General features: G+C 42.7%; 2 protein-coding genes across 2 annotated transcripts in view; both read right to left on the reverse strand.

Annotated features, from left to right (window-relative positions):
- Nucleotides 1-5,866, reverse strand: part of LOC124158663 (neurogenic locus notch homolog protein 1-like) — a 41,976-nt gene extending 36,110 nt beyond the window's left edge. Inside the window, exons 1-2 of the mRNA XM_046533875.1 lie at nucleotides 5,534-5,866; nucleotides 186-240 (exon numbers count right to left, since the gene is read on the reverse strand). Of these exons, the coding sequence (XP_046389831.1) occupies nucleotides 186-207 (22 nt within the window). The 5' untranslated portion in view covers nucleotides 208-240; nucleotides 5,534-5,866. The remainder of the gene's footprint in view (nucleotides 1-185; nucleotides 241-5,533) is intronic.
- A 74-nt stretch (nucleotides 5,867-5,940) lies between these two features.
- Nucleotides 5,941-22,084, reverse strand: LOC124158662. Its single transcript, XM_046533874.1, has 2 exons — nucleotides 16,148-22,084; nucleotides 5,941-6,026 (listed from the first exon to the last, which is right to left on the reverse strand). The coding sequence occupies exon 1, from the start codon at nucleotides 21,484-21,486 to the stop codon at nucleotides 16,192-16,194; it is 5,295 nt and encodes a 1,764-aa protein (XP_046389830.1). The 5' UTR covers nucleotides 21,487-22,084; the 3' UTR covers nucleotides 5,941-6,026; nucleotides 16,148-16,191.
- Between the last annotated feature and the right edge of the window lie 441 nt (nucleotides 22,085-22,525).

The following is a 22,525-nucleotide window of genomic DNA, read 5'->3' on the forward strand; positions in this document are numbered from 1 at the left end:
CTCTCATCCTTTCAATTTCCCACCTTTTTGCCCAGCAAATAGTACGGCCTAGGGGAATTTATTTTTTTCAACAACAATTATAATGATTAAGTAGAAAATTCTCATTTTAAATAAGTGAAAAATAAGTGCAAGGGTTAAGAAACAAAAAGTTTATAGGGACAATAAAAAGAGCATATTTCACATACCTTTGGCTGTTCTTGGCGCCATGTTTGGGGCGGGGAGGACCGAGATGTCATGGTCCTAAAATGAAGGAAATATAAAGGTTAAATTATAGTTTTGAATAGCGTTTACTAGCGTAGTATTTTACTTGATAGGTAGCACATATTATCATTAAGTACTTAAAATTTAGAAACACAATATTACCAACCGACATATTGTAGATTATATAATAATTACAATAGCCATCCAAAATTTGTTATTATTATAAATAAGAAATATATCTTTTTAATAATTTGATGAATAATTCGGTGTTCGAATCATATTTTTTTTTTAATAATTCTTAACTTAGTCCAACAATTTAAAGCCAATAAATAGTCATCCAATAAATTATTTTATCTCTCTTTTCATATTATTAGATCAAAGTTTTCCGCTGCCATAAAATTATCCTTAAAATATTTTTGCACGCCCACTCCCAAAACAGAAAACCGCTGAAGACAATCTAATTCGAAGAATACAGCCGATGCAGATGGACACCGACGAGTTTTGAGAAGCTCGAAATTGACATACGTGGAAAAAATTCCTAGAAAATGTCTGAGAACCAAGAGGTCATAAAGATTATTTTATTTGGAAAAAAACGCAGCTAGCACTGAGCAGGAATGCAATCCTCGAGTGAACCCTATGCGGATATTATCTTGTCATTAGTGTGTGAATCCATATTCCTTTGCTTGGCTGTGTTTCGCGATCTATCCAGTTTTCACACTCGCCATACTATCGCTGTTCATATCGACGAAATATCTTGTGTCTCAAGTATGGCTATTTGATTCACATCATGTCATGAAAGCATAGGCGGATCCAGGGGGGGGGGGCACGGGGGCACGTGCCCCCCCCCCCCCCCCAGACCCTAAAAAATATGATTTTTAATAGATTTTTAATACGGTCTAAATTTTGATAGATTTTTAATACGGTCCCATTATCATTTCGTTCGTTTTGTATGACGAGGTATTCTTGTGCCCCCCCCCCCTGAACAAAATCCTGGATACGGCCTTGCTTGTGCCCCCCCCAGAAAGAAATCCTGGATCCGCCCCTGCATGAAAGGATAACCTAGGCATTTACGTGGCCCCTCCGCCCCGTGGATCATACGCTGCCCAAGGGGTCCGGGAAAACTTTTGAAAAATGACATGCCTGGAAATACATTTTGCATCGTTTTTGCATTTTAAATTTAACTTTGAGCTGATGCAGTTATTGAATACCAAATGTAGGCAATAGTTTAAATTTTTTTTATTTCTCTGAGGGCTTGGGGGGTGTCTATCCTCCTCATTCCCCCACCCCCCCCCATAGTTACACCACTGCGGTAGAATATAATTCACTAAAACTTTGATCGAATGTTGGTAGATTTTCTTAAAAGACGCGTTAATGTAGGCTTATGTCCACAAAAAATCATCATGTTCCGGGTTCAAAGTAGTGAGGCATTCACCGAGTTCATATATTGGCGATGGCAGAGGTTTTTCAGAGACTGTCTGACCTCTCCTCATCGGAGTGCTCATCGGAGGCCACTTAAAGCTCACAAGGAGACATCGCCAAAGTGATGTTTGGGATCTGGATGTGGATGTTATTTTCTGAAACTATATAGGTAAGGCAGAAAAAGTGTCACGGCTTTCTTCCACATATGCCCGGGTTCGAGAGATGCTCGCTTGTAAAGATTTCGCGCAGCATCACATCCATTGAGTAATCTCCATCTCTCAAATATGGCCATGGCGGTGTGGTCTAGGGCACTAGTTATTAAATCTGTATAAAGTGTCTAGGGACCGAGTCCCAGTGTCGGAAATAGTTTTTCTCTCTTCTAATTTTTGAAATCACCCATTCGTTTTATTTAGTTACTTCACGATTTTTAAAATTTAATATCAATTTTTGACACTTTGACCGTGACACTTTTTCTACCTTACCTATATAGTTTCAGAAAATAACATCCGAATGTAGATCCCGAAAATCACTTTGGCGATGTCTCCTTGTTAGTACTGTCGGATGGAAATTCAAACCGTGGTCTCCTCGGCGCCTTTTGTCAAGATCAGGCTAATGGCAAAGCCGAGTTTCTCTCAGCCTTTCTTTCCCCACCCTTCCCTCATAGCGCAAATAATTCAGCTACAAATGAGGTGAGTGAGACGCCAAGGGGTACAAGTGATTTTTTTTCTGAACATAGTTTGGTGGAGAAATTAGGTAAAGAAAACAAACGTGATCGAATAGATATTTAGAGGAGCATTTCAATTTCCACTCGATGTCAGCACAAAACTGAGACACACTTTAAAGTACCCCTTGGCCATCAAGTTTTTGCTTACTTTTTCTATCACTTCAAGGGCATACCCAGGATCAAAACTAGAGGGGGACATACCATGGTCGTACAAGTTGTAACAAAGAAAAAGTTAAGGAAACAAAAATAACAGCGCTTTATTAATTTTTAAAATAATTTGATCGAAACAATATTTCTATTTTAATTATATATGTTATATATCAATTTTCTCGAATTATAAGAAAATTTGTTCAAAAATTTCGATTTGAACTAAATTTACTTTTGCTTCTGGGGGGGGGAGGCAGCTGCCCCTGCTCCCCCTCGCTTGGTACGCCCATGTATCAATTGCTGTACCTAATTCTGTTTAGCACTCGAAGACAGCGGCGCAGCCTGGAATTAAAGTTAGGGGGGGTTTATGCGCAACTAATTCAGGGGGTCTGGGGGTTATAGAATACCCGCCACGAAAGTGGGAGGTGCGGGGGCCCTCCCCCAGAAAAAAAAATATGATTAATGGTTCAAAACAGTGAGTTTAAAGGGTTTCTGGGGGATATTTCATGTATCCTTACATTATTCTATGAGTAATATTAATCCAATTAAGTAAAATGGATTTAACTTTAAAATTTCATTTGAGCTCTCGGGTGGGGGGGGAGGGGTTTCCACAAAACCCCCCCACCACTTCTACGCCACTGCTCGAGGAACCTGATTTGTCATATTGACGGGCAACCTGGCCATTTTGATGATTTAATTAGCACGTTTATGCATTCGAAATTCCTTGAAAATTACATTTTGAATTAAAATAAACAGCGTATCTGCCATAATGATTGACGTGTGGTAAGCTAAGGCAGACGAGGCAGGAGAGACGTAACCGCTGTTCATTTTTAATTTTTCATTTTAAAATTATTAGTAACAAATTACTCAGTTGTATAAAAAATAAGGAAAAGGTTATGTGTAGTGAATTTATCTAATAATTTTAACAGAAACGAAGAAATATTTTAAATGATTACCACACGCTAAAATGACGGATATGGGTCCATCTATGCAGCGACCCCGGTCCTTCTCGAGTTAGAACAAAATCCCACCCCCTGCCCTCTCCTTCTCATTCCCTCGACATACAAATCCAATAAACTCGAGGCATGTCAGTGAGAAAAAAGGACAAGAAGTATTCGTCCATCATTGAATTTTGAAGCTGTAGGCCATACTATACTCGCACTGGGGATTGGTCCCACGTCGTAACATTTTGAAGCCCGTGGATTTTACATGTATAGGTTGCGAGAAGCCAAGGGCTTTTGATTTGTTTTAATAAAACATTTCCTAATCCGAAAAAGAAATTCAGCAACCGCTAAATGACATCGCCTTTTAAGCAGGCATGGCAAGTGAAACGAAACGAAAATATTTCGTTTCGACCCGGAGGGAAACGAAAGTACTAGGCTTAGGTATATTTTCGTTTCCGCACGAAATTAAAATCACCCAGGGGTTCAGTTTCAACCCGGGACGAAACTTTACTCCCGGGAACGAAACTAAATTAATCAAAACTCCGCTCCTCATAGTTAAGTTTCGATCCCAGAAGTTGAGTGGAGGGGGATAAGAGAGAATAGTTTCGACCCATGAAGTTTGACATGCATGTAGAGAGGTTAAACATATAAACAGCCAGTCTGCGTTCAACGTTCCCCTGTTAGTAGTAAAAATATGAGTGCACCATGCATTTAATGGCGGTAGCCGAACCTCTACTTCATTCAACCACACTTCGTACTCGGTGTGTGGGTCGAAACTTAACTGTTCGAAGGTGAAGCACGTGTTACCTCCGGTGCCAAACATTATCTGTGTTTCGTTTCGTCCCAGAGTTTTAGTTAAGTTTCGACCCGAAGTAGTTTCGACTCCGATTTCGTTTCGACCCTGAGCAGGGATGCCGACTTACAAAAAATATTGGGGGAGGAGGGGGGCAACCCGGGGATCTTGCCCCGACAAATTTTATAAGTAGTGAGTTGTAAATTTTTTTAAGCATTTTAGAAGAGTAATATGATCAGCATTAGAACCCTGATAACTCGGATCTCGATATTTGGATATTACGGGGAAAATCGACAAGCCCGACACATTTTTTCCTCACACACATAACGAATTTTTTTTGAGGGGGCTCAGGCCCCATGGAGTCGGCGCCACTGACCCTGACTTTAGCTCCCCGGGATTAAATTCATATCGTTTCGTTTCTACATTTCGCTCCAGGGAACGAAACTATTGAAATTTCACTGGTCTTGCCTTTCGCTTCGTTTCACTTACCATTCCTGCTTTTACGCAAGACTAAATAAAGAGCTTAATAAAAAGGCTGAATAGTTGGGGCTCGAGAAAAACGCACGGAATTCTTTTCCACGGAATCAAATTCGACAGTCCTAGTTCTAATCGGGCCCGAGTCCCTGGAGGGAAATATTTCCCGAGGAATACTCGGGCTTGCGCAAAAATATGTCAAAATTGTCCAAAAAATTGTTATTGATCGATCGATTGATTGTTTGCATGCGTTTATTTATCATTGTTCATTTTTTCTTATTGATCTCGCTCTAATAATTTCATTTTTCTCTTCACGCAAACAATATTCTCAGCTTCCATCATTACACATGCGCTATTTTAAAATTTCATTAGTAAACTGGCTGGTTGGGGCGAGTTTTACTCTCAGATACAGAAACGATCACGCAAGAGAGATATTTTGCTGTGCGGATGTTTAGGCATTTGTTGTTTCCAAGAATATTCGAGATAATTCCGGTCGTTTTAATAAATTCTGGTTGGGATTATGCATGGGCTTATTATATCTCTAATAAGCACCTTATTTACTTTTAACATTTTTTTGCCCGCGGCTGGTGATTCAACAACCTCTGCCACACGCCGGCGGTTTGCTGTGTAGTTAGTAAATGCAGACTACTTAGCGAACCAACATCAAGAGCTATGAGTTGATAACTGATGGTACCAATGAATGTGTAAGTATTCACGAATTTTATATCTCAATGTGATGGTAATGCATGGTATCCCGTGAGATTGGATAGGGCTGGGGCTTCAAAGTGTTCAAAATACTCATTATTGCCACGCAAAAGATGATTCACTCACCTCTTGATGGAGGCCGGCTGCGGGCCTCAAGCGGGACCCTCTCCATGGGGCCCGGCCGGCGGAAATTGCGCCTCCACGGCGAAGGCTGGGTGGCCCGGGTAGACCACCAAGACGTCGAGGGGGGCGACTACCTCTACGCGGCGGGTCACCCACTCTCCTTCGACTTCCTCCGCAGTAATGCGTATATAGAAGTTGAGGTAGCCGATCCCCTCGACGCCTTGAAAGGCCCTTGGAATGTGCCGTGCCTGGCCCACATCTGGGCCAGCATCACCCGCCCCAATGAGATGTGGCTCGAACAGCCAACCCGGGACGATTTCTTCATCTCCTTCGCCCTCCATCGGCGGATTGGGGTGTGGTGGAATTTCCCTCGCCTCATCCACGGTGCTGAGTCGCTCCGCAACCTCTGCCGATGGAGGGACATCATCCCGGGAGGCCTCCTCGCTCCCTCCGGGCCGATACGCGTCTTGACAGTCGCCCTGCCGTTTTTGCTTGCCTGGAGGGAAATGAAGGATATGACAGTCCTATAATCTCTATATGAAAACGATCGTCCAAGGGTAGGTGGATGCGAAGAAGGGTAAAGGATGGCCCGTAGGGAGTTACATAGGTCAGGTCAGTGGCGTAACGATGGGGGTGGTATGAGCGGGATAAATTCCTCCACGAAGGGGGATAGATTCCCCCAGCCTCAGAGAAATAAAAATAATATTTAAAACCATTGACTAGTTTTTCCGTATAATAACTGCATCTGCCGTGAGTTAAATTTTAAGCATAAAATGATGTAAAATGTACTTCCAGGCATGCCATTTTTCACAATGGCATGCCTGGAAGTATATAGCGTTCCATGTATATATAGTTACGTCACTGTGCCAGGCTCAAACATTTATATCCAGGGGCGTAGTCGGGGCGGGGGGGCGGGGGGGCGGGGGAAGTCTCAGGGGGCACGTGCCAACCTACCAAAAGCATTTCATATAAGGAGAATAATATTAACCTATAAAAAATATGTGTTCTGCTCCACCAATATATTTTAGCAAAAAAATGTTTCCCGACGACCCATGAATTGCTTAATTTTAACGTCCAAAATAGCATAAAATGTTATTTTTAGAGATAAAAATGTTCAAATATTACCCCCCCCCGGATCGTGCCCCCCTAAGATATCGTCCTGAATACGCCCCTGCCTATTACAATATACATATTACCATTATTACACAGTACTGCTGGTAGTTCATCAACTAAAATTGAGAAAGGACACTTAAGCGAGTAATTGATTTTTTTAAATGATTAGTTCAACCTTTCCCACATTAATTTCCAATCAAAAACGAATTTATGAACCTCATATCAATTAAATTGCATGCAAACATACATAATCAGCTAAGAGTTGCAGATTAAATTCCTATTTTATGCATTTCTCGTTGTATGTGACAATCAATTCAATTCAATCAGGTCTCGGGCATAGGTTATCTGCGATTTAAGAACACATTAGGCCTTACTTCTTCTTTGATTAGGATTCTTATGTAATAAGACACTATGGATACGCTTCGTCGCAGTAATTGGCCCTCGCAGAAATTAAGCGAAAGCGATTTCGCATAACGAAGAGAACGAGAGCATGAACTCTGCGCTTCAATTCAGGAAGCACGCCATCGAACCGAACTCATCAGGTTTAAGATCCCGAATATTGTTAAGTTAATTCCGTTCTGAGGGATATTACTCCCAAAATTAAGACTATACGCAACTTTTTGTGCATTAGCCCTCGAAAACTCTAATCCTTCGAGGACCGACCAGCCAAGGGATGCATGATGATTATATCCAAGTGGTTGCTAGGCAATATCCTTTCCGCCACGTATTTCAATTAAAATCAGCCAATATTTAGTGGATTTAGGTCTAAAAATACTATCCTACAATGGTTACGACACTTACGACACATGCACTGGCCCATGCTGAATTGCAAGTTTGAACAATTAACTGCCGAAAAAATATTTTCACAATTACGTCTGTTCGCTCTTGATGTCTCTCTGATTGCTTGATGCATTCATAAGTAACAATAGTCCCGTAGTAACGGTTGGCGTATGGTTACGAAAGCATTGTTGCTCCGGAACCGTCGCAGGTGAAGCATTGGAATAATGAATTACTACGTGATATGCAACTGAATTTTATTTTCTATTTATGATTACATGATAAATTAAAATTACAAATAAGTGGCCAATTCATACGTTTTTTAGTGCTTCTAAACATATGAACGGCATTGAAATGTGTTGATGATTTATTTATTTTTTCATTTTACAACGGTCTATTATCGAAAACTGTGGATAGTGGGAATTGTAGAAAAGACTGCCGTTATATCGTTAGTTGCTCAAGCGGTGAGTGTGAGTATTCTTTACATGTTCCGTCTTGTATTGAAATTCTCAAGACAAGGTTGAGATCCCTTTCCAATTTAAGAGCGCAACGTAATGAATTGGGCATATATGTTTTTCCATTGGACACATGTAAAACCTATATGTAAATTTGGGATGTTTTTCAAGAATTATTCGCAAGAAATTCTTTTTGGAAACCATGCATTTTTTTTAATTGCGCAATACTATTACTAATGGCCTTTTTTTCGTCGTCTGGAGATGTTATGATCACGTGTATTGCATCCAATCCCGTAGTCTTGAATTTGCTGACCTTCTAGCCTCGCGATTAATTTTTCAACCGCAGATTGTTCATTTTTCTTTATATTATACAGTGGATAGCAAAAATTGAATAAGATACCATTTCAGATTGTGTGGTTACCAGGAATTTATTTTGCTCCACTTTCTCTATGAATGGACCACTATTTATGCGAAACTTATACGTCAACTTTTCAGCTTAGTTATCAAGGTCTTCATTTGCAAGCCTGAAAATAAATATTAATGTTCTCTTCCAGTACTGTCAATGTATTTCTGAGGTTTCAAGAAATAACCTATTTTCTCTCTCATATTGTTGCATTTTATAACCGAATGTCAAATGTGTATAAATACATTTAAAGTTATGCATTTGCTCGTATTTTATGGTATGTCACTAGTAGAGATATTTCTGCGTGTCCTAGATTTCTAGTCTTCAGTATAATAGGGAGATCTATGCCTTATATATTGAATCCGAAGACATTAATCGCTTTTGTTTTCATAATTATTTCTTCAAGAACTGTCTTCATCGTAGAAGACGAAGAATGCGAATGAATTCATGAAATCTATTTTAGAAAGATTACCTTGAAATATTTATTTATTTAAATTATTTATTAACTTTTACCATGCCCCATTTCGCCCAATGTTTCGCATTCCTTTTTCTCGCCCTCCGGGAAATGGGGAGGTGTGTGTGGCGGTTTTTTAAAAGTGAATCGCACTAGTTCGTAAGAAGCACGAATATTACAAAAGACGATCCTCAAGTCGGCCTCTAAATGTGTTGTTATCCGCCTACCATTAAAATATGTTTACAAAAGTCGCCACTCACGTCGCTGTCGGGCAAATTGATCCGAGTAACACGGGGAAATAGGGTGTAGTTAGGGGTGTAAACCGATATTGACATTAATGATCACGTGATCTATCAAATTCATAACTTTTCATTGCTATTCCTTGCATTTGCAAACATTACACCGCGAAATATTGGAAAAAAAATGGATAGCATTGCTCTCATCACCGCGCTGCGGACATTTTTAATAATGTATTAAAATGCGACCGAAGTAGCAACAGAAATCAACCTTCCGTTGGAAGGAATTGGGCCTCCTCTATGCAGTCCCCTTGGTAAGGAGTTCGAGAAGAAAGACGTAGCGAATAACGCGTGGGCTATGCTTGTGGACTGAAGAACGTCATAAAGGATTTTTAATTTCTATTACAGAAGATTCCGGTTAATTGGGACATATCGGGACTTGTGAACTTTGCCCCAATTAAGCGGCTGCCCCAATTATGCGAACTCTCTTGTATATGGGCGTAAACGAACGTTGAAATGATGGAAAGAAGAATGAAGAATGTTTATAATGCAACCTAAGTTTATTAAACTATTAATTTGATTAATAAATCAGCGAATTAAGTTAATTTATTATCATTTTCAAGAATTATAACAATTTAGTTAAAAATATTTTTCACAGCCTCGGGTGATGTTGAATGAATGTCTTTTAATAACTCCTTTTAAAGAAAAGTCTTATCCTCTTGCGGATAGTATAACAACAAGAGCTTTCAAAATAGGGCAAGAATAAATTTGTGAAAAATAAGAGTAAATGAAAGGAGGAAAATATAAAAAAATAGTACTCTGAAAACAAAAAAAAATTAATTTCATCGCGAGTATAGTCTATGTCGCCGACTCTTGGCCCACTAAAGCGGCATGCTGTCCCAATTAAGCGGAGAATACTCTGGGATATTCCTCTATTGGGTTCTGTTCATCAAGATCTGCCCCAATTAAGCGGCTGCCCCAAGTAACCGCTGGACCCATTAAACGGAATCCACTGTAATACGAAGATTGTTGATAGCTTAATAGAATAGATGGACCATTGCATCGAACATGAGCATAGAAATATTGAATCGAAATACAGAGAAGCCAAATTTGAACCTGGATGGAACCTGTTAACCTGGGCACCGACTGCAGAATGGGTCCATATAGGAGTTCAAAATGGTTAAATCAGTACATGATCGCTCTACCTCTTCGGAACAAAATCTGTTGGATTAACCCTTGGGCTGTGGGAGTTCACGATTTTAGCTGCCAGCTAGTGCAGAAGAGACCTCCTCTGCAGGAGGCACCCCCTGCGAGGGCTGGTCTGGTAGAGTTAAGCCACTTAGCGATCCAGAAGGTGAAGGAAAGTGCTCAAGTGTAAGATATCCAGGTAGCAATAAAAATTTTGGGTGAATGCCGCAGTCAGCGTGCAAAATATATAAGAACGTTCCCGCACTCTAAGGGTTAAATGTCGTCTTATTCAAGTCCAAGGTTTTCCTCTTCCATTCCTCCAAATTCATATAATTTAACAGTCAGTCAAGATTCGGGATTCCATTCAGACCCTATCTGTTTTTCTCATGTTTTAATCTATTTCATAGGAAATAATGATTTTGCGAGGCAGTACTCCACAATATCTGGATAATCCTTTGGCGATTCATCACTTGATTCATTAGTAGTCTGATCAGGAGTGTAGCCAGGACGATGCATTGTGCACGACCCAGGGAGAAATGGAAATGGAACCCCCCTTTGGAGAAAATGCAAACATTTCTATCTCTAGAAATCACATTTTATGCTATTTTGGAACTTAAAATTACACAATTGATGAGTTGATGAGATGCTGTTTAGCTAAAGCACTGTACAGGAGTAGAATTAATTTGTTTCATAGGTTTATAATTTTTGGCTAAAAGTGATTGGCGTTGGGGGTGTTGGCTTACCCTCCCCTGTTTACGCTACTGAGTCTCCAATGGAACATTTGTGTTACGAGGAATAATTTACGAAACTTTTCTCATTTGAAACTTACCCAGACATGATTTTCAGAGACCTTGCAGACTCTATTTGCACCCTCAACCCTTACACTGCGGAGATAATTTTATACGCTTTGTGGTGGTGTTTTTATACGGTGTGTTGGCTATAGAGACAGATACTGGAGACGGCTGCCATGACATATCGAGGATTTCCTCTAAATTTTCGGGTGTTCGCCGCGTAACTAGTTGACAAAAGAGAAGGGTGCTTTGGTTTACAAACCTGGTGGAGCTTCTTGGTGGATCTTCTCTTTCTCCGCTGTGAGAATGTGATTGTTCTCATGATCGTAGAAACGAAATCGCATAAAGGTAATCCGATACAGCAGATGGAAGGGAATGACAAGTTATTAAAAAAATATACCCCATTCTACTATTCTCTATCAATTTTTGAATAAGGAAATGTGAAAAAATTGCCGTCCAATTGTCAAGAGTTGTGGCATGATTCCAATATCATGGAAGTCGATTAATTGGTAATGGACAAATTAAGAAAGAAATACTAAGGGGAATATCACTGGCAGCAGTGGCGCAGCAAGGAGGGGGTTTTGTGGGAAAAAACCCCCCCAGAGCTCAGAGAAATTTTTAATTTTAATCCATTTTACTTAATTGGATTGGTATTACTAATGGAATAGTATAAGGATAAATAGAATATCACTCAGAAAGCCGCAAAATTCACCATTTTGAACCATTTATCTCAAAATTCCGCAATTTATTAATCTCGCTCCTACCGCTTATCCTGGTGGGTATACCATACCTCCACACAACCTAGTATTAGCTGCACCTAAACCCCCCCAGCCTTAATTCCTGGCTACGCCCTTGACTGGCAGAGAGGGTATGCAACAAAACGAGTTAAATTACCCAGATAGCTGAGAATATACAGCTAGCTGAGAATACTAGCGCAGAGGTAAGAAAACATTTATTAAGATTTAACTCTTTCCCGACGAACAACATGTAAAAAGTCTTCTCGGGATACTGCGCGGGTAAGATTATATCAGTAGCCGTGAGAATGGGTAGCGAGTCGGTACCCGAAACGTCGGCGCTCTCATATAATCTTACCCGCATGGTATCACGGTATCCCGAGCACATTAATTTATGGGAGTGAGAAATTGACGTCGACAGCAGAAGAATAACCCAAAGTAAAAAAGCTATCAAAATGTGGCAATGGCGAAGAATGATGAAGAAAATTAGTTCGACCGAGTCAGTAATGAGGAAGTGGTTAGAAGAGTGGGAAAAAAAGAGAAGTCTTCTACTTTCTCAAAAAGAAGTCATGGGCGCATTATCAAGATTTAATCGGCCATATCATGACATATGATGGCCTGATGAAAGCAATAGGGAACTTGCATATATTTCAGATATAATCAATAGCCCCAAAATTATATAAAAATATATGTTTGCATACCTCGGTGAAAGTTTTTTTTATTATTTTATGACGTGGTTTGCGATATTTAATGCATCAAAGTTCACGAGAATTTTCAAATGCAAGTGAGAAGCGAAAACGCCCGATGATTGGCTGTCAGAAAAGTGACGTCATAGTTCAGTACGAGGAGGCACGGCGGACGGCGGCACGGCCATAGTAGAGGTTGCACACTTGAATACATGCGACGGCGTGGTTATGATTCATTTATTGAAGTGCAGACGTATCGGAGTTGTTCATTGTGACTTCAGTGCTATTATTTGATCTATTTCTCCTCCATCGAAAGCGATAGATTGCGTAAAGATGAAGGAATATGGTTATTCTTAGGCTGATCCTAGCAAGCTTCCTGTTACTGATTCCATCATGATAATAGGGTACTTTAGTGAAACTGTAGACTTCGTCGGCGCGGAAAGTCGATGCCGAGAAATGGAAAGGTAGCTGATGTGCATCTGAAATGTTTTATAGTTCATAACAAAGTGAGACTTACGTATATTTGCGAAAGCGTATACTCATGTGATGTGTGTATTCTTTTGGCAGTCCGGTAGAGTCTTATGGTGAACCTATTTCCACCTCGAAGCTGTCGATGATACTTTCAACTTAAAAATACCTTGCCTGGAGGGCGACAGGAAGCTCTGAGGAAGCCAGACTATTAATGTTTCAATTTAGTAGCGATAATATAGAGGAACTTCCAACACAATCTACCATCTTGTAACTCAAAACCCCGAAACCACTTCCTATTCTGCAGAAAGAATCGGTCAATCGCATTTCCATTAATATAATAAATACAACGTCTTCAGGTGTTAATAAGATACTTTTGTAATTAGAAGGCCTTCCTAAAGTAACATTAAAATTTGAATATTTTCCAAACAGAGTCTTTAATACATTTTGGGAGCTTTTCTCACGATATATCTGAAACCTACTCTAAAGGCGAGCTCATCGTCATTGCGATGGGTTGTCACTTAAAAATTCCGTATCGGAAATCCTAGAGGGATGACCTTCGACGATGACCATGATCACCTGCACTCTCACTATCACTGGAACCCGTGGTGAAAATATCATCCCAATCCAATTTCTATTTGGTTTTAACTGGGAAAGAGCAACATAGAACTGCACATTCTTTGGACAGCTTTGGGTTTGACTTTCCCTCAAACATCCCATTTCCCCTGTGGTGCACATCAGTCCTATCTTTATACGATGGCCTAACAACCTTTAAATGGATCCTTGGTTTATCCTGACAACCAACTAAATGGAAATTGCTGATCCACACGTCTTCCTCTATCTCCAGTTTCCAAATCAAGGGCCGCGGAACATTCCTCATTGTGACTCAACTTTTTCTGAAAAGCAAGCCGGCGTAGAATAAAATCAAAGAATGCTGCGATTCATTTTTGTGACCACCTCTGGATTCCATTCTTTTTCCATCTACAACTTCCTTTATCTTTGGGACAAGATAATGTTTAAATATTTTCATTAATTTATAACAAAATATAAGTTCTAAAAATACCGAAAAGCCATTTTATTAATCCGCACTGACGAGTGTAAATTAATGTGGAAGATGAATGCTGTAGACGTAGTAGTTTTCCTTAGGTTGAGTTGCAAAGTTCATGAAGTTGACAAAACGGCTAATTTTTCGGTGCGCGGAGTCATTTATATTGCACTGGCCGTGTCTACATTTTTCAATTTTTTTTGTAATAAAATAAATCAGAATTTAGGATAAAATTTCCTTTAAAATAACATTATTATAGCATGCAGTGAAGCCAGGATATCAATTTGCAAAGTACTGCGGCACATCATTTTGACGCCGACAGTAGAAGAAAACGCTGTCTTCTTGGCTGGCACTCGAATGCATGAGGATCAACGTTGCTCTGTATTTTTATATTTCCTCCCTTGATTTTAAACATCATGGAATTTTCTATGTCCTTCCGTAACTGAAATTGAACAAGTGCCATAAATAATTTGAGTCCATCATAACCATCGAGAAACACCTATCTCGATTTCTGTTATGAAGTTGAGTTTTTATTCTACGGCGGCCGAATTATCGAAAAATCTCAGTTTCAAGTTATTCAGTCAATGAAATATGGATATATTATTAATATTAAAGTTATCTTCGCTCACATAGCACACGGGTTTATCATTCCGTTTATTTTACTCTTATTTTTCCGTAACGCTCATCCCGACAGACGGCATGCATCGAGGCTTTTCTTCTAATTTCCTCCGTGGGAATGCAGACGAAAATTTTTTCTGGGGTGTTATTGCACAGAGGAACAATGCACCACTTGTAATTTTTCCTTATTTCAGCCATGTTCTCCTTTAAACGCAACGTGGCTCTTCCAAACCTGCAGTTACTGGGCTTGGATATGGACTCCTACTGAACTATGACGTCACGGCCAAAGATTAGTGGGGGCGGTATTTTTTAGCCCGCGAAACTCGGGAGACTTTTGGGAGTCATTTTCTAGGGTAAAAACTGAATTTTAAGCGGAAAAAAGTATATTGCGGTACTAAGTGTTTACTGTAGTATATCAGCATACTGTTTATAAAAAGTATGCAATTTCCCTATTGTCAAAGACACGTGGACTGGGAGATATGCCTAGGGCGGCTCCGAGTGAGTTTTAATGGACAAGTTTTTAGGGATATATTTATGCGAGGAAAAATGCGTCAATATGAATAGACAAGTAGAAAGAAGAGTAGTTCCGACCGTGGTCGCTACGTGCTTAGCAGGGGCGGATCCAGGATTTCTTTCTGGGGGGTGGGGGGGGCACAAGCAAGGCCGTATCCAGGATTTTGTTCTGGTGGGGGCACAAGGATACCTCGTAATACAAAACGAACGCAACGCAATGATAATGGGACCGCATTAAAAATCTTGCATATTTTTGTGGGTCTGAGGGAGGGATGTGCCCCCCTGACCCCCCCCCCCACCCCTAGTTCCGCCTATGGTGAGTGTAAAGGGGGCATAAGTGGCCGAAGGTGATGTGAACGGGAGAATGTCACTGCCAGTGGCGTAGTGTGTGGGGAGGTCTGGTGGGTCCGGTCCCCCCTCCCCCCCCCCCCCCGAAATAAAGAAAACACAAATATAATTGTATATACAAACAAAAAATATTGAAAAATCATGCAGTTACGAAAGATACATTTAACAAATGAAGTTCTTATGACTATAAAAAAGTGTTAAAATTAGTTTAAAACCCTCTACTTATTGTTAATACCCTGATTTTCAAACATTTTCCATCCCGGTTTTGGACCAAATACCATAGAATGAAAATATAGCATGCATTGGTTCGCATGGATTGACTTAGTGTCGCTACTATGAGGAGTTCATTGAGCTAGACCAGTAATATTCTCAAGGTAGTCAGAGTATTTGCAGAGAAGGTGGACCTCTTCCAACGTGTTTCAACAAGCCTATGGCTATAGTTCATCGAGCATTGGAGAGGAGGCATCTTGCTGCATTTTTATCATCTCAACTATTCTATCAGTTGTTATCTGAGCTTGTGAATTCTAAGCATCATCCTGCCAAATCACCAGGTGCGTCTTTTCTTCATAAGGAGTATATGGCTGAATAAAATGCTAATTCCACTAGTAGTTACTATCTCATTTAATCTTAATAGATTCCAGACAATCCTGTCTTAGGAATGATTTTATGCTAAGATGATTTCAGTATAAAACTTTTTGGCTATTGGTTTGGATTGATTTAAAATGTAGGCCTTCCAAATATTCTAACAATATGGCTTGTACAGTGAGTCCTCGTTTAACGTCACTTACTGTTCAGTGGGCCAATGGTTTATTCGCGACAGATACAGAAATTTTCACACTTTCTTTCCTCTTTCCACGCTCTCTCTTCCGTACTGTCCCTTCGAGAGCGGACTGTAGACTGCCAAGAAAAAAAGGAAGTCCACCCTCCCGCACTCAGCGCCCAGGAACGGCCCGCCGGCCAACCGCACCAACACATTCAAATATGCGGCGGGAGACGCACTCCCCAAACATTCCGCCCGCCTCGTCTGAAGGACGAAAGAATTGTCTGCAGTGCACAGGGAGCAGTCCGCCCGCCATGATCGGCTGGTATCACGCCATTTGGTCCTCTGCTGCAGGTGGTGAAGGTACTCTCGTGACCAGCATTTCCAAAAGTTCAGATGCAGCCGTTGAAGAAGACGCCATCTGGATAAGCAATTACCTGAAATATTGGGACACTCAGGTTCTGGAATTAGAAACAAAGTACCACCAATTAAAATGTGGGCTGGGGTCAGAGCATTTAGGTCATCTGGATCAGAGGACAATGGATGGAGAGGTCGGGATTTGAGACAGGCCTCAATTTGAATGAGAACTGTTGAGAACTCTTCAAACGTGAGGGTATGTTCACCAACTACTCTGAGAAGGTGATGTTTCGTTGACTTTACCCCAGCCTCCCATAGACCACCAAAATGTGGAGAATTCGGTGGTATGAAAGACCAACTTGTTCCATCATTGGCCAGGACTGAAGCAACTTCGGCGTAGAAATCCGAAGCTGCGCCGAACATCCTCCGCAGTTCCTTGGCGGCCCCTTGGAAAGTGGTTGCATTGTCGCTGTATAGCGTGGGGCAAACACCTCGACGTCCAGCAAAGCGTCGATAGGCAGCCAGGAACGAGTGAGTTGTGAGGTCGCTGACGGCTTTCAGATGAATTGCTCGTGTAGCAAAACACACGAACAGTGCTACATAGCCCTTGTATGAGCGATGTCCTCTGCCTTTGGTAGTGCGCAGGTAAAATGGGCCTGCGTAGTCGAGTCCAGCTACACTGAAGGGGCGCGCTGGTGTCGTCCGCGTTGCAGGAAGGTCGCTCATCAGCTGAGAGCCGAAGCGTGGTTTTGCACGATGACATATCACACACTGCCGCGTGAGTTTTTTAACAAGTGCCACGTCCCCCAGTATCCAAGTCTGGCTCCGTAAAATATTGAGGGTAAGGGTAGGTCCGCCGTGAAGCGAGGAAAGGTGAGCAAATTGGACTAAAAGTTGGCTTAGATGGGATCTTTTAGGAAGGATGGATGGGTGTTTAGCAGAAAATGAAAGAGTGGAATTTTTTAGACGACCCCCTACACGAAGAATACCGTTTTCGTCCAGAAAAGGCTTCAGGCCCCGTAGCGGATTATGCCTGGGCAGAGGCTTGCCCGCTCGTAGTAATTTCAATTCCGCAGAAAAGGCAAACGATTGTGCTAGCTGGAGCACCTTGCAACGAGCGGCAGCGAGCTCGCTAGTTGACAGAAAGTTGGTATTAGGAATCCGTGATCGTTGACAGCGCGCAATGAATCTTAGGCAGTAGGCCATAACTCTAATCAGCCTGGTTATCGAAGAGAACCGTTTCAATATTGCATTCTCTTCTGCAGCTTGAACGACGAATAGTTGAGGAACAATAACAAGTTCAGGTTGTCTTGGCCAATTTTCCTGGGTAGATAGCAGCCATTCTGGTCCTCGCCACCATAGAGATGAATTTATAAGAGCATCAGGGTCTATGCCTCGACTTGGGAGGTCAGCTGGATTCTGCTCTGAAGATACGTACTGCCACACAGCAGAAGGCAGCTCAGTTTGTATAAATGACACCCTATTTGCAATGAAGGTTTTCCAATAACTAGGATGCTTTCGCAGCCAGGCGAGAGTTACCTGGCTGTCCGACCATGCGAAGACTGGTAGCGACGAGAATGCTTTTATTTTCTGCAAATGATTGACCAAACGAACAAGGAGTGCGGCTCCGCAAAGCTCCAACTTTGGTATTGTTATAGTTTTAACAGGGGTAACCTTGGATTTTGCGGCGAGAAGAAATACTCGACATTGATTTGCGTCGTCAAGTACACGTAGATAAATTGCTGCAGCGTATGCTCTCTCCGATGCGTCTGCAAAGCCGTGAAGCTCGCATCTTGAGGTCGGCGTCGTTTGCAGCCAACGATCAATTCGCAGCTTCGAAAGTCTAGGAATTGCATTGAAATAGTTAGTCCATCGAACCTTAATATCCGTAGGTAATGGTGTATCCCAACCTATCTTTAAAATCCACATATCTTGCATGAGTATTTTTGCGACGACAGTGACTGGAGCGACCCAGCCCAGTGGGTCAAAGAGACGCGTCATCTTGGAGAGCACCGTCCTTTTAGTGAGAGCCATAGTGTGGATTTCTGTTACTCGCAGGTTAAATCCAAACAGGTCAGCTGTTGGCTCCCATATAAGGCCAAGAGTTTTTATAGGCTCCTTTGAGTCAATAGATTTTTCCTGCTCACATTCACGACGCTGTGAGGCACTTCGTTGCAGAAGAGCTGGATGGTTGACAGCCCATTTGTCGAGTTCTATTCCTGCACAGGCCAGCAGTTTCACTAGTTGCGTGGCGATCCTTTGAGCCATAAGTAATTCATCTGCTCCCGAAAAGATGTCATCGACGTATGAATCCTTGCGAAGGCAGGCAGCTCCGAGAGGAAACCGGTGCTCCTCATCTTCGGCGAGTTGAAGAAGGGAACGCATCGCCAGAAATGGTGCGCAGGCTGTGCCATATGTGACCGTGGTGCGCCGGTACTCCACCGCTGGGGTGTCAGGATGCGGTCGCCAGACAATCCTTTGCAGGTCCTGGTCAGCAGGATGTACCCATATCTGACGAAACATCTTTACAATATCAGCGGTAAATACAAAGCGGTGACGTCGCCAGTTGATTAGCACCAGCCCGAGGTCCCTTTGCAGAGGAGGACCAGATAGAAGAAAATCGTTCAGACAGTAGTGCTGTGAAGTACGGCGAGACGCATCAAACACAACTCGGAGCTTCAACGATGGGGTATGAACGACAGCATGATGAGGTAGGTACCAAGCCCGCTTTATCTGAGAATCGGAAGTTGGAACCTTTACCATGTGCCCAAGTTCCTCATAAACCTTCATGAAGTCTCGGTATGCAGCGGCTATCTCGGACTCCCGAACGAATCGTTGCTCAGTCGACGCAAGTGAACTAAGAGCCGTTCGACGAGTCTCGTCTACAGTTACAGGAAGCTCTGATACGATTGGAAGCTGAACGATGTATCTCCCGTCCGACCCACGAGAGTGAGTATCCTTGAAGTGCTGCTCACATCGCTCATCCTCGGGGCGCAAAGTTCTCGTGGAGGGAGGAACTTCTTCTACTTCCCAAAATCGCTGAAGATCATCCAGCAGATTCTGTACAGCCTCGCAATGCAATGAGACGAGAGACCGTCTTGGAGTGGATCCCGCCCGCCGTGACTCGCTCCCTACAGTTGGTCCCGAGATGACCCATCCAAGAGCAGTGTTCTGAGCGATGATCTGTCGGTGAGGGAATCTTTGCAGCCCTTGGCGTAGTAATAGTCCGTAGACATCTGCACCAAGGATGAGGTCGATGTTCTCAGGCTTATAAAATAGTGGGTCAGCCATCTGCAGATTGGAGAACAAAGACAAATCTGTCTCAATTATCTCTCTTGTAGGTAGTTGATTCGTGAGCCGCGGTAGTACTAATGCCTTAACTTCAAGGCAGAAAGATGGCGAATAAACGGAATACAGTGAGAGTTGAACGATGTTCAGTGCAGTGCCAGCCTCAGCTGCGCCGATTCCTAACAGAGGAATCTGCGTTCGCTGGCGGGGTAAATGAAGAAGCTGTGCTAAGGCCTCGGTAATGAAGGATACTTCGGAGCCGTTGTCTAACAGCGCCCGAGCTTGTACTTGGACCCCTCGAGGACCCGTGACCAGTACCTGAGCCGTAGCAAGAATTACGGAGTGGATTGGAACAGCCACGTTGGCCGTGAGTGTGTTTACTGCTATGCCATTTGCCTCAACAGGAGACTTTAATTGAGGTTCAGCCTCAGTATCTTTAGCAGCACACACATTGTTGCCAACCGTTACTGTATGTAACAAAGAATGATGTCGTCCACGACAAGTGACACAGCGCTTAACAGACTTACACTCCTTGAAGCGATGACGACCCAGACAGTTGAAGCAGAGGTGCAATTTTCGAGCCTCATCTCTTCGTTCAACAGGAGTCTTTTCTAGGAAACCGGAGCAGACGGCTATATAGTGGTCCATTGAGCATATAGGACAATTACGGGTGCTTGTGGAAGATAGTCGCTTAGTCTCCACGTGAAAACATTTCGCCCCAGACGAGGAAAATTTGGGCGTCGTGTTACTTCCTTTGTCCCAACTCGTAAGAGGAGCTATCATCTCTAAGGCACGGATACGACCCTCGAGAAACTCTACGAGCTCCCTAAAACTGGGAAATAAGTTTGGATTCGCTTCACTATTTGGTGTGAGATTACTCAACCGGTCCTTGGTGGTCAGGTGCGACTCCCATGACTTTCGCGATTCTTTATCCAAACGCTGAGCCGTGATGAAGACAAGCCAGTCGTCCCATGTTGCCACTGGACGACCCAGGTTCTCTAGCGCTCGAACCACCTGAATCGTTCGGTCAACTAACGTCCGCAATTCCGATGCTGACTCCTTCATCATCTTTGGCAAATTCATTAGAGTAGACAGATGAGTGTGCAAGCACAGTCGTGGATTACTGTACCTGGCTTTCAGGGCCTCCCAGGTCGGTTTGTAGTTGGCGTCCGTAACAGAGATGTTTTTTACAAACTCTGCTGCAGAATCCTTTAGGCACATCTTTAAATATTGCAACTTTGTAGCAGGAGAAAATCGATGTTCTCCGTCCACTATTGCTGTAAATAGATCGCAGAACGATTCCCAATCCGCAAATGTACCCGAAAAGCTCGGCAACGTTGTTCTCGGAAGCTGAACAGGAAGTTGGAAATTAGCGTGATCGGCCTGATCAGCTCCACCTTGTCCAGATGAGGTCGTAGGTACATCAGGTAACTGGGCGAGCATGGCTTTTAGTTCAGCGCACGTATCATAATAAATCTCCTCCGTCTTCTCATATTGTCCATCCACTAAATAACGCTCCTTCGACACGTCTTCCCGCGTCACCAGCTCAAAGTGCGTGGAAGTATAATCGTTCCAATACTGCTTAAGTGAGTCGATTCTACTCTGAATGGCTTCCTTAGTGATATTTGCAGCGCCCTTCTTTTTTAAATTCGGCACTAACCTAGTAATTGCACGATCCCGTTGTTCCTGCTGCGCAATCAGTTGCTTCGTCGTCAAAGACATAATGTTTACTAGGATCCTAACGGGTAGCCGGTATTGAAGTAATGCTCAAAACGAAGACGTGGGAAAGTAAACTATTAAAGTACTTTGCGCCTCAAAAAGTGCGCAAAACAGACGAGTAACAGCCCCGTAAGAAACTTCGCAAACCAGGGCGAGCAGCGCACAGCTGATTTCGCGAGCGGAGGGAGGATAGGGAGTCAGTGGGAGAAGAGAGGGGAGAGACAGACAGCGAGGAGAGGGGAAGTACAGCACGCTCATTCGCGGGGGAAGAGGAGTAGGGGCTTTTGCGAGAGGAGGCAGGATAGGGAGCCAGTGGGAGGGGTGATGTACACAGTCCACCATCCAAAAGTTTGGGTATGGTTTAACTCACTGCGGCGTGACGGAGCGACGGCACGAAGTTCACAGGCACCTCCCCGGTCGAATGGCAGTGTAATGCTCACTGTAATTCACAATTGTTCCTCTGCAATTGTAGCCTCATGCAGTACTTATCACACAGTCGCGAATAAACAGGGATCCGGCCCGAAGGACCATTTGTTCAGTGGGCCAATGCTTTATTCGCGACAGATACAGAAATTTCCACAATTTCTTTCCTCTTTCCGCACTCTCTCTTCCGTACTGTCCCTTCGACAGCGGACTTTAGACTGCCAAGAAAAAAAGGAAGTCCACGCTCCCGCACTCAGCGCCCAGGAACGGCCCGCCGGCCAACCGCACCAACACATTCAAATATGCGGCGGGAGACGCACTCCCCAAACACTTACCGTTCCTGAAAAATGTGACGATAAACGAAATGACGCTAATCGAAGCATAATATCCCATAAGAAACAATGTTAAAAGTGAATATCGGCTCCTAGACCTCACAATTCCTACGCGAAAAAAATATTAGCGTATCATATCTGGGGCATTTTTTACAGTGGGAATGCCAAACTATCGCATAAATACGAGTTCCTGTCTTCATTGACGACAATAGCAGCAGTGACGTAAATCCTTCTCCATTTTTGTATCTTCCCGCATTTGCTTTTCGGCTTCACTATGGTGGTCGCCC

The sequence above is a fragment of the Ischnura elegans genome, chromosome 5 (genome assembly GCF_921293095.1).
Source record: "Ischnura elegans chromosome 5, ioIscEleg1.1, whole genome shotgun sequence".
NCBI lineage: Eukaryota > Metazoa > Arthropoda > Insecta > Odonata > Coenagrionidae > Ischnura > Ischnura elegans.